Here is a 12922-nt window from a genome sequence, read left to right as displayed (position 1 = left end):
CTAAGCCAGCTTTTGTGTCATGTTTTTTATGGGCTCAGTCAATCTGACTTGCTCTAGTTGCTTCTGTTTTTACAAACCAGAAAAATAGTAACCTGCCACCTTTTTATGCAGCTGTCCAGTGGTTCCAAGAACAACTTAGCATGTAGGGGATAAATGTTGGATTCCTTCCTTTGCTATGTGTGTGCTGGGAGGGGTAGGAAAAGGAATTCAATTCCTCACCTCACCTCTTCTGGGAAGTAGGACCAGTGTTACCAGTGTATGGTAGTGAAGGTGTTTTAATTCTCTATCTATCTCTGGCTCATCTATTGTTTTTAACTCATAAGAGTGACAATGTAGTCCAGTGGGTAAGAAACCTGTTTGCAAGCCCAACTTGTTTTCTGCTCTGCGTGCACTTGTTGCGAAATCTGTTAATAGTCTTCAGGGTAGATAACAGAATTCAGGACTTAAGTTTTGGAGGTACCTAGCCCATGAGCTACAGTCATGGCCATTCTTTATCTTTTTCTAAATGAATTCAGTCATGATTGTAGGTTTGAGAGTGCCTTGACCAGGACAGTTCCTGGTCTGAAAAGGCATTCTCACGATAATTAGTTTGAATCTCTTCAGAGAAAGAAACTAAAGCCAGACCTGCCCTAGCCAGTCCCTGCTCTGTCCTTGAACTATGCATCTAAAAGCCTAATACCAAGAAGGTACTTAGTATTTTGATTCCTGAATAAAGAAGTTCTTATGTGTCTATTTTCCTAGAGAACTTTGGGATTTAATGTGTACATTTGTACTCAGAACTTCCTGTGAAACTGTCTCAAGTTCCTAGAAATCCTGGGTATTGTATAGGAATCTTAAAGACCTAAATCATGTCTATACATTTCACTCCAGAGGGCAGGTGTCTGGAAATTATCATATCCAACACGTATTTGGAGCATCCCCTGTCAATACCTAGCTGTAGCATCTTGCTTATCTTTCCTAGCTGAGTAGGGGGACTCTGTGTATATTGCCAGTGATGAGCAGGTACATTTAATTGCACAATGTGATGGCTCAGTTGCTGGGACAGCTGGCTTAGACACTTACATAAGGCAAATTTCTCACAGTATATTCTTAAGGCCCTTTATGGGTCTAGTCCTGAGGACCTGTCTTCCTGTGATCCCAGGTAATGATAAATCCTGGCTGTTAGTGATACCCAAGCACAGTTCCAGCTGCAGCACAGATTATGTCCTCATTAGACTGCCTGGTCAATTTATCTGTTGCCACAGATGGTCCTTGGAGATCTGCTGGTCTACCAGCACTTCAGACATGTTTGAAGCAGCAAGCTTTCCGTACTTTTGCAAGTCAGCCCCAGACGGTTCAAAGATGTGTGTGCAAGTTTCAGACTCCTTTTGAAATTTGACTTCTATTAATATTTTCAAAGTAAAATATGAAACTTGAAGTGAGCCAGAGAAAAGATGCTGAGTCTCCTACTCTGAAATAATTTTAGCCACAGCCACTCTAATAGTAAGGCCTAATGGTCTCCTTGGTTCAGCCTGATACTGCATCTTTGGTCTAATGAGCAGAAGTGTAAACCCTGCATAGCACAATGATCTTCTCTGTCTACTTTGTATCTCTAAAGCACAGTTGCCTGTATTATGTTACATTTGAGTTTCTGAAATACATGTAAAGCTGCTTTTCCTGATGCAGGAGGAAGACTTACCATCTTGATATTCAAAATTAAATGATTGACATTTAAAATATTTGTAGACCTTTTTATTCTCCTCCATGCTTATTTGATTTTGGTGGGATAGAAAATAATCTGTCCCATTCTTGAATTATTTTCTAGATACTGTAAGCAACAACAGGGAAAGTAGTATTATCTGTATTATAGAGCCTTCTAAATGCCCTAGCAGAAACCTGAAGTCTATTGTACTAAGCACTGGAAAACATTTGAGAAGGAAGTCTGTTTTGAAGATGTTAAAGTCTAAGTAGATAGCTCAAAGGATGGGCTAAAAAGAAGTTTACTAATTGTGTAGGGAACAAAGTGGGGTGGTACAAGGATCCTGGAGGCATGTGGTGGGCTCAGTGCAGACTGCCTGAGATCTACTGTCTAGGACACTAATAGTACGGGTATTTCTGGTGTGACGACATTACTTCGTTTCTACAGTGAACAATTATCACCTCTTCCATACAGAAGAGTCTCAGTTTCTGAATATCTGAATGTTTTTAATATGCTAATTGTCAAACTGGTGAGAATAGCATGAGCTACTGAAGAGGAGTTCTGCAGGTTGCTGTCTTGTTTGTTTGTTTTCAATTCACACCCCCTTTCCCCCCTTCTGTTTTGCATCATGTATGTGTAGGTATATTGGTTGTGGGGGCAGGATGATACCTGACATCTAGGTAATAACATGTCCCATTATGTCCTCTAAAATAAGTGTCAAAAGTCAAATTAAGCTGTAGCATATAAGAAGACTTCAGTGATACATGTTGCAAAATTTTGCTATATAAACTTTCAGATGCAATTCAACTGCCTTCCAGGAGAGAGGGGGTACACCTGGGCGAGATTAGTAAGAACTCACAGGCTGTGTTTGTGTATCACTCCCTTTCATATAAGCGAAAGGGTCTGCATAAGCATTTTCACAGTTGGCAAGTAGCTAAAGAAAGGCTGCATTTTCATGAAACTCCCAAAAGGAGGAAAGAATAAGTAGGCTTTTAGGACATATTTTGAAGCAGCATTGGTTTCCCCCTGGAACCAGAACCCTCCTGGTTGTCAGATATGGGTAAACATCCTTCCTTCAGGAGAGGGTAGGCAGGAGAGGGGATTGATCCTAGAAAGGCAGTGCTTGGCATGGCCTGCTACAATATTAATGCCTTGACTCCATGGGCAAGGGCGTGCCTTAGGAGAAAATCTTAAGTGACAGCTTGGAAAGGCCTTTGATTTCTGGTACATCCCCATGTTTTAATGTTGGCACTTTTCTCTTTATACCCTGTTTTCTTTATTTATTTATTTTTAATTTAACTTTTAAAATAAAGGACATTAACCTTTATTGTATTGGAGTCAATCTGATATTTCACTTTATCTTGTTTTGTCTTAAGTCAGTTTAAGGTTAATCTATAACCTGTAATGCTTTTATTTCTCTAGAGGTAACAAATACAAAGAAAAGAGAACAAACAATCAAAAGAAACCCCAACATATCAGTCACTGGGGATGGAACAAATTACAGATTTGGAGAGGGCCATTGCACCTGATGTGCAACTGTATGCTAACCTGTTATGAAATGTAGCTATAAATGGATGGCTAAGTCAGTGGAGTACTAAATTGGGTGAAATTTGTTGCTGTCACTTTAGTGACAATCTGGAAGATTTTAAAATTCAGTTTAATCATGAATAGCACAGCTCTGCAATTGTGTTGCTGATGCAGACTTTCTGCAACGTTCCTTGGTCTTGCAAAGGACTGGGAAAAAGAAATCTCTCTTATTCTTGCTATAGGATATATAACTGAGAAAAAAAGTGAAGATGAAGAAACATCCTCTCATAGCCAGTGTCACTGTAGGTATGTGCTGGAACAGCCTTGCAAACCCTGTTCATAGCACATCATCACTACTATGTTATTTTGATAGCTTTGTTAAAGAAATATTTGAAGCATATATTACACTTGACTTGGGTATCTAAACAACTGACAGATTTTAATACATTGAATGTATTCTGTCTTTGTACCTTACCCAAATATCTTTGTACCCCTAATGTGTTTTGTTTTCTCTCAAAAATAGCTCTTGGTACTTCTGCAAACCAAAATACTTTGACGATCTCACTAACTGTAAGGAGAAAGTATTGAATTTCTGCTAAAAATCTAATCTCAAAAAGCAGTTAGAGATTAGATAATAATCTTTGCAAAAACTAGACATAAAAAGGCAAGCCTTCCTGAAGAATTGCTATGGAGTAATCCTAATTAAGATTCGCAATTGAAATCCTGGGGTTTCAGCAGAACATTGATTGTTCTTAAAATGGTGCTGCTCACAGCTAGTGGCAGAGTCGATGATATTGCAGCTAAATATTTTCCATGTTAAATAACAGCTCATGTGGAAGAATTGTTTATTAGTGAAGAAATTTACATTTTAATTTTTGTCATCTGAGAAAAAGCAACAAACAAGCAGACAGTAGTAGGGTCTGCATTTACCTTCCATTGTTGAAGACCTGTAATAATTATGTGTAAAATATAATCTCAGAGTGTTGCATTTGCTTTTAAAGGGGAAAATGCTAAGGGTTTGATATAGTTTTCAGAATACAGAACATGCTATTTCAGCAGGTTACAATTTGAAACACAGTACCTCCAATACTACTCAAGGGTAAACAAGGTGCAGGAATTAGGCTGTAGTGTGTGGCAGTTGTGCTCTGTGGGTGCGATGGCTTGTCCCGCCTATTAGCAAGGAACATGGAGAGTTAGTGTCACCCGTTACAGCTGCATTGCAGGATGCTCAGAGGGCTGGTAGTGCAGAGGGTCTCCTGGAGGTACAGTTCTGAGTGTAGTAGAGCTGCCACTGCCACTGCAAAGTAAGCAACAATTTACAATTTGTTCTGCCAGCAGAGTGATGGGTATCTTTTGGGAGAGCATGGGAAAGCAGAGCCTCTGACAGAAGCTGGTTTGACCCCTTGGGAGTCTACTTAGTACCTCAGTCTTTGCCTGCAGTCAGTAGGCTTTTGTGGCTCTACAACACCTTGTAAAACAGGCAAATCATGGGTTGATTATGTTCCCCCAGACTGTTAAAAGAAGTGATATGATACAGCCAGAGGCATCTTTCTTGCTCTGCCTCCTTCAAGATTCAGGTCTATCTCCTTAGTTGCTGCAGGCACTATGCCTAACTATATTGCACACAGGTATCAATGCTTTGTAAGAGAAGTCAATGTAAGTCAATGGTCACCTTCACACCTCTCAGTATATATTGCTGTGTTGTTGGGAGAGCTGCTCTGCTTTGCAGGTCTTGGATAGTCCAGCCTTGCTGCTCTGTCATGGTCCCAGCACCCCGTGCTTCTAGACCTGACGGGCCTATTTGAGCTGGGGAATCCCTGTGCCCAGGAGGAAGATCTGAGCGGTTGGCTTAGCAACACAGAGGCTCCTTCTGTCTTCAGTGGCATGCAAAGTAGCCTTAAGGGAGAGTCAAATCCCGCTGACAATCTAACAGTTTGTGTTAATACTCCCTGGAAAGGCAAAGACACCTGTCTTTATCGGTATAATTTGTTTGAGAGAAATGAAATTGAACATGCTGGAGAAAGAAATAGCTGTAGTAAGAAATCTATTACATACTGCTAAAGTGAATGACAAAGAAATGGTCATTATAAATCTGCCAAAAGAGAAGTTAAAACAGTATGTTATGGAAATGATATTTACACACTAAGCTCATAAGGCATTTTTTGCTACAGACAATCAATAATAGAGGTGCAACTTGTTTTCCTTCTTTTCTTTCCTACTGTATACCCTTGAAACTTGTCTCCTGCTGGGTTTCATGTGTGTGTACCCATAATAACATTCCTAGTTAGTGGCGAAACTGACAGCACTACAGGTTTCTCTGTGAAAGAGTTCATTAAATGCCAGCCAGTAATCCGGTGGCATTTGCTAAGATAATGCTGTAAAGCCAATCTGTTTCCTTTCCTTCTTGCTCTCTTTCTTTCAAAACAAATTTCTTGTTTTCAGCAACCACAAGAATAAAAATATCAGAATTAATGCTGACAAATTGTTTCTATTAAGCCAAAAAATAGAAGAGACATATTCACTGACAAACTCTGACTGAGCTATGCTACCTGGTGGTAAAGAAACATCCATAACTATAGATGATCTTGCCAGTTAAAATTAATGTATAACCATTTTGCACTTCAAAACTTTGCAAAGTAATCCAGAGCATAATGCTAAACTGGATGCTATTGGAATCTGGCAAAAGGTTAATTTTAGGAGATATTTATGTCTTCTAGGTCTAACACATTCCTTTTAATAAAACACATACTATCTCCCGCAGTTCTTGACAACACAACCCAAGCAGCTGTTGAAAATGTCCCTTGAGACAAGCAGCATGTGACAGGCCAGCTCCTCCTACCATTACCACTCCAACCCAAAGCCACTTGGCACAGCTCGCAAATTGGCCAGACCTAGTTAGGGTGCAACTTCTGAGCAAGGCCAGGGCAGCTGGGAGGTGACCATCTTTGTGCAAGCCCTGCCAGCATCCTGTGGTAGGAACCTGACTGCAGAACAGGAGGACCCTGGGGGAAGGTGTCAGCACCGCTCCTGAGCTGGCTGGAGGAGTCATCTAGCATAGTTGCAGCTACTTGCTGAGCAGAGATGAGGACAAGGGCTGCACTATCTTTGTGTCAGATTTGTTGAGATTTGGGAGAGGACAATAGCTTAGGGACCACATAATTTCGGTGGCACTAAGGAGTGCACCTGGTTAAGCACCAAGTAGAACAAGAGACATTTCTAGGAGTACAGTACATCTAGGAGTAGGAGTACATCTGCTAAGCATGATGCCTTCCCAAATAATAAAAGAGCTACACTGCTTACTTTCTAAATGCAGTCATGTTTTGTTACTTCTAACAGTGGCAAAATGCCAGGGTAGGTGCTAATCATAAGTATAAATAAAATCAAATGTGTAGTGGGAACATGTTTTCAAAAAACATACGAAGTCTGAAACTGTAAAGCATTTCTCTTTTGTCAAGACAAGTTGGGAATTACTTGTTGCACTCTCAAAGCATTATTAAGGGGCTCAGCAAGATTATTACTTAGCTATGGTATTGGGGATTAAAGAGGTTGCTTAGGAAGTCCTGTTACTTATTTGCATTTGCTGCAGCAGTTATTTAGTGTCCCATAACTTGTATTCATTTTATCATTGCCAAAATATCTGTGTACAGAACTTTTGATGAAGTCAGTCCATGAAAGTTTCTGTTTCTGAAAGACAAGGATTAGCTATTTCTCCACAAGATGTGCACAAATCCAATAGCAATTGGTCCTTTCTGCTGTCAGGAGCTGCCAAAATAGAAATCAGTGTTCTATCATTTGCAGTGGCCATGAAAAACTTCCATGTAACAGTATTATCTTAAACAGTTTTCTCCTAATCCATCTTGTTGCAGACCTGAAAACATTGGCCCTTCCTTCCAGTAAAGTTTATGGATACTTTGCCAATGACTCTCCAGAGTAGAGTCTCTTACCTTGTTGTTTGCCTTGTTGTAGCATACTGTGAACATGTATTACTTCTCAGCCACTGGAGTGTCAAAGACTGTGCTAAAGCCCATATGGTTCATCTGAAGCTGTGGTATGGTTGCAGAAATGAAGGATAATAGTCTAATTTCTTAGACCATGGTCTGTTTGCAGTAGGTGTGATGTAACTGCTCATTTGGGAAATATCCTTGTGCTTTACTGAATTACAGGGATTATAGACTGATGTATCGTATGATTCATAACTTCATTAAAGTAAGTGTTAGCATGTGTGTATGTGTGCACAGTTGCACACAGATAGGCTTTGACTGTTGTGCTAAGGTCTTTTTGCGCTCATGTAGTGTCTAATTTCAGAGGCAATTGAGCAACTGAGGATATGGATTACTTTGTGTGAGATACATGTTCTTCTAGGTGTATGGGTAAGCATCTCCAATTAGACGTTTGCATTTTTTAGTGACCATGTGAAACATTATTGCACTTCTCTTTCAATTTTGTTAACTTTTGTCTATGTTGACACTTTAAAACAATAAATTCTGAAATGATTGAGGTTTTGCAGATCATAACTTTTATCATAAACATAAATAATGTGTTTGGGTTCTTTTACAAACTGTTTACATATGGAAGCATGACAGCAATCAACCACAGGCTACTTCATTTGCAGGTATTTCATTCTTTTAAGGAAATATTTTTGGCAATGGCAGTGAAACAGAAACTTCAATAGTTTTAAAATATTCCATTATTTCTTATGGTTGCTTATTTGTGTTTTGTTTTATTCCTGTGCTTTCAAAATGATTTTAAAACAGAAGCTGCTTGCAAAACTTCGTACAGGTTGGCAGCTGGGGATTCATAGGGCTTTCAGGAGCTGAATTGTTTGATAAAATTGAGGAGGAAGACTTGGGAGTGTTGGTTGCTGAGAAGCTCAACGTGACCCAGCAGTGTGCGCTTGTAGCCCAGAAAGCCAGCTGTGTGCTGGGCTGCATCAAAAGGAGTGGGACCAGCAGGTCGAAGGAGGTGATCCTGCCCCTCTACTCTACTCTTGAGAGACCCCACCTGGAGTACTGCTTTTAGCCCTGGGGCACCCAACACAACGGGAAATTGTCCCTGCCTGTGGCACTGCGAGTGGAATTAGATGATCTCTAAGGTCTCTTCCAACCCAAGTTGTTCTATGATTCCATGAACATTAGTAATAGCTTATAAATATTTTCTCTACAGAGTAGCCATTCTAGAGGTTTTTTCCTGCTCTGGTTTAGTTCAGCATGCTCTTTAAATTTGCATTAATTTTTCAAACATGAGATTTGAAAAAAGAAATGTGAAATGTGCATATGATGGATGAAATGAAGATCTTGCGAGGAGTCCTGTGAAAGTCCTGTTGTGTTGTTAAGTGTGTACTGCAATTTAAGCTGTCAAAGGAACACTCAAGCTATATTAAGATTTTCTGTCTTACAGGAATGAAACTTCTACATGAAATTTACTATAGTTTTGATATATTATTCATTTATATGGACATAGCACCTATTCAGAAATACAGTACAAAGGTTTCAATCCCCTGTTCATTTGTCTGCTGCTGACTGAACAGAAAGTTTGGGGCATGATCCCGCTCCAAAACTGATGAAATGCAACAGTTTTGCAATGACTGCTTTAATGTTATGTTTGTCAATATAGTTTTGTAAATGTAATGCAGAGCTGCAGTGTATTATGACATATTCTATGTGTATGTGTGTGTGTGCACATAGGCATACTTGGGCGCTGTGGACAAAATATTCAGGCTGAGACAATGGAACTCCAGAATTAACCTCAAAAAATGGTGATTTTTTTTCTTTCCCCCCTTAGATGGACAAAACCGATTTTGAAAAAGGGTTACAGACGCCGGTTAGAGCTGTCGGATATTTACCAAATCCCATCTGCGGACTCTGCTGATAATCTTTCTGAAAAACTAGAAAGGTATGACAGCTTTAGTGAAGTAACTTTGTTTCAGGAATCACACTGCAATTTTCATTAAAAAGATGTTGGATAAAAGGTTTAAATAGCACTGGGTGCATGCACTGAGCAGCTTAAATATGTTCTCATTCAGCACGTGGTCGTCATTTGGAGCTGATTGGGATCACTGGTGTAGATGTAACACCTAGATTCTCTAAATTGCTATATACTGGTACCTGTCTCTTCCAGACACAGGTGACTAAATCCAGTCCCTCTCCCTAGCCACTGGTGTAGCTTTCCCTGGTGTGCTGGGTCAGCTCATGTCTGCACTGCTGTGCCAGTCCCTTCTGCCCCCCCTTCCTTCTGCTCCCAGAGGGATGGGGAGGAGAATCAAAAGAATGTAACTCCCACAGGTTGAGACAAGAACAATCCAGTAACTAAGGTATAACACAAAACCACTGCTGCTGTCACCAATAATAATAATGATAAGGGAAATAACAAGGGAAGAGAATACAACTGCTCACCACCCGCTGACTGATACCCAGTCCAACCTGAGCAGTGATCTTGCCCTTCCCGGTAACTGCCCCCAGTTTCTATCCTGGGCATGACGTGCTGTGGTATGGAATACCTCTTTGGTCAGTTTGGGTCAGTGTCCTGTCTCTGCTTCCTCCCGGCTTCCCCTCCTCCCTGGCAGAGCACGAAGCTCACAAAGTCCTTGGTCAGAGTAAACATTCTGACCAGTAACTAAAACCATCAGTGTTATCAGTGCTGTTCCCAGGCTGAAAGTCAAAACCACAGCACCGCACCAGCTACTAAGGAGAAAAATGACTGCTACTGCTAAACCCAGGATGGTATGCTTCATGTATTTTGATAGTTTATAAATAGAATATTCTGATGATTTAACATTCTGTTGAAAAATGAAGAAGAGAGCTGTATGAAACACTGCTGCTGATCACCAACTTATTATTGAATAGAAAATTATTGTCACAGCAACACAGATTAAAAATAATGCTGTGCAGTAGAAGAGGCACATATTTGATGCTTTGTTAGTGTTTTCTTTTTTACAGACTGGAAGAGCTCCAAAACATTTATTTGTGCTTTGGTCTTAAGTACAGCAGGTTTCTTTAAAACATACAATGTGGCCTTTTCCTGAATTAATTCCCTGCAGGGTGATGTATGGCTGTGTATTTAAAACTGCCAAATATGTGACTGAACTAGGTTTGAACTTCTATTGATCTACCAAGTCAATGAAGGCCAGGTCTTTGAGGTCTCTGCAAAGCTTTCTTTCATTAGTCACCTTAGCTAAATCTCCTTGGATATACTTGAGTGAATTGAAGTATGTCAGAGCCATAGCCCCATGTATTTGCTCATGCAACTTAATGGTCTTGTTTTCTGGTTCCTTTTCAGAGAGTGGGACAGAGAACTAGCAACTTCAAAGAAAAAACCCAAACTTATTAATGCTCTTCGACGATGCTTTTTCTGGAAATTTATGTTCTATGGAATTATGTTATATTTAGGGGTAAGATTTGATCTTCTATTCAGTAAACTTTTAGTGTTCTGTAAATAGATCCAAGTCTTAGGGACTGCTGAATTAATTACAGAATCCTGTGAATAGCTACAAATATTGCTCTAGGTATTGGTTATAAAGATAATAAATACAGAGATATTCAGGGACCTTCATTAAAAAAACAAGAAGTATGTTCTGCTAATGTCTTAGCATCTTTAAAACATATATATTAATGATTCTGAAATATACGTAGTGCCAGGTCCTGGCATATGCCTCTCCAAATACAGATAAGAGCACTTGAATTTTTTTATCACTGCTGAAGTAATTATTTTCTTATGTTATGGGTTAAGAAGTTTCTAAATCTTTTTCTACACTTACATTAAAAAAATGACAGTGCAGTTTCACACTATTAGGTCCATTTTGTCAAAGTGACTATCGGCAACTTCATAGCTAAATGATTTATTCAGATGTATGCAATAAACAAATTGTCTTCATCAGTGGTAACAATTCTGCATAAATAACCATGTGAAATATGTGATCTTGCTGCTGTTAGTGCTGCAATGTTTATGATCAGAAACTTGATGTGGAAGTCTGAACTGATTGTATAATCACCCTTCCAACATATGAGCTAGGATTACCCTGACTTGAAAATGCCACCAATTTGACAATCCTAGCTCTAGGCTTAGGAGCTGTGAAAATAGTTTATTATTAATGGTGTCTCACTAGGTGTGTTGGATAGCCAGCCTGTAAATCTGAAAATTACTGTTTGATAATATGCACACTAAGTATCGGTGTTATTTTCAAGTTTCTGCAATTTAGTATTAAAAGTGGAAGATTACCCTCTGTGCTTCTTTGTTCAAAATGCTGCAGTCTTTTTATTTTGAATCCATGAAGCAGCATGACATACTGAGATTTATCCTAAAATTTTTATAGAGTAAAAAGAACGTGAATGCTGCATTTTAAGGGAAGCAATTTCCTTAAAATGGCCTGAAGTGATCTGATGCACTCAGTGTTTTCAGATGTGAGACAGATCTCTAGGCCAGATTTTTATTTTCAGAAGGTTGTTGCAGAAAGGAGCTAATTCCACTGGCATTAGTGTTAAATGTGAGTGTAGCTGTACTTTCAAGACCATGGATTGGGCAGTGGAAGAGCATAAGGGGATTTTATGGCAAATAGCCCACAGATGTCTATGAAGTTCATATTGTTTGCTATAAAACCAGACTTCTCTGCTGGCTTTTTATTGAGTATCCAAGGAACTAGTCTAAGAGAATAGGAACATTATAAAAAGCCAAGCCTTCATGCCCATTAGAATGACTCCCCTCTCCCAAGTAGGGAGGGGAGAATAGTGTCGAGAGTTCTTATCATGCCCATGAACTTGTTACTGACTCCTCTGTAGAAGGGGAATGTCAAGCTGGATAGATCTAGCAGGTAGATGAAGAAAGATCGTAATCTGCTCTATGTCAGCCATGACAGATATATGCTACATGAAAGCACACCAGCACCTGTATCCTCAAGTTTTAATAATTTTGTATACAACGCTTCAAACATAAATAAGAATATTCTGAGAACTAAAATGCAAGTCCTTAACCAGATGCCAACTTTTCAGCGTTCAAAAGAAACTTTTTAAGGGTGAAAAGTTTTAGCGCATCAAGCAGTGTTTCAGGTGAAAGAGCATTTTTTGGGCTAAACATCGAATTTGGAGACTGACATCAGTTTTGTGCTGGAATGGTTCCACCCCAATAAACTTCATTCATGGAGTTGCTCCTGTTTACATGGCTGTGTGAAAGACAGGCTGATCTTGCACGTTACAAAATAGGTAAATTTATCTAGGGTCCTGGGATGAAAGTCCTGTAAAATATTTGTAAGTGTATTAATTAGGACTGCTAGTGATGCAAATCTTCTGGTTTGGATCACTGTGGGTTTGATTTGCTTAGTTAATAATGAAATACCATTTCACTTCAGATTGGACTTTCCCATAAGTATTATGAAAAAGCTGACTACTGATTTCTCTTCTAACACCATGTCCAGGGAAAATGAGTGTCAGTAATAAAATCAGAAAGTCACAAAGTAAAACAGTCTAAAGAAAAAGGAAGAAATTATCTTAAATAATTGGAAATTGCTTCCCTTTAAAGTGCAGCATTCACATTCTTTTTAGTCTTTAAAAAAATTAGGATGTACCTCAGCATGTACCATCCAGCTGCTTTATGGATTTAGAATAAAAAGATCTTTGTAGGCCTTAATCTTTTGCAATCACGTTTAGACTGCCCCCCAGATGTGGCTCATAAAGAGCAATTTCACAATTTCTCAGCAGCAAGGTTTGATTTTGGAAATAAAACTTAAGA

General features: G+C 39.3%; 1 protein-coding gene across 4 annotated transcripts in view; it reads left to right on the top strand.

Moving 5' to 3' along the window:
• The window catches only part of CFTR (CF transmembrane conductance regulator), a 90556-nt gene that overhangs the window by 4208 nt on the left and 73426 nt on the right, over positions 1-12922 (top strand). For all 4 annotated transcript variants that reach the window (XM_061373052.1, XM_061373053.1, XM_061373051.1 and 1 more), the window contains exons 2-3: positions 8987-9097; positions 10481-10592. In XM_061373052.1, the coding sequence (XP_061229036.1) occupies positions 10563-10592 (30 nt within the window). In that variant the 5' untranslated portion in view covers positions 8987-9097; positions 10481-10562. The remainder of the gene's footprint in view (positions 1-8986; positions 9098-10480; positions 10593-12922) is intronic.

This window comes from Neopsephotus bourkii, unplaced genomic scaffold, assembly GCF_033783945.1.
Source record: "Neopsephotus bourkii isolate Nb327-2 ecotype Australia unplaced genomic scaffold, CSIRO-AGI_Nbou_v1 NB_1624, whole genome shotgun sequence".
Taxonomy (NCBI): Eukaryota; Metazoa; Chordata; class Aves; order Psittaciformes; family Psittacidae; genus Neopsephotus; species Neopsephotus bourkii.
This window is presented reverse-complemented; position numbering and strand designations above follow the sequence as displayed.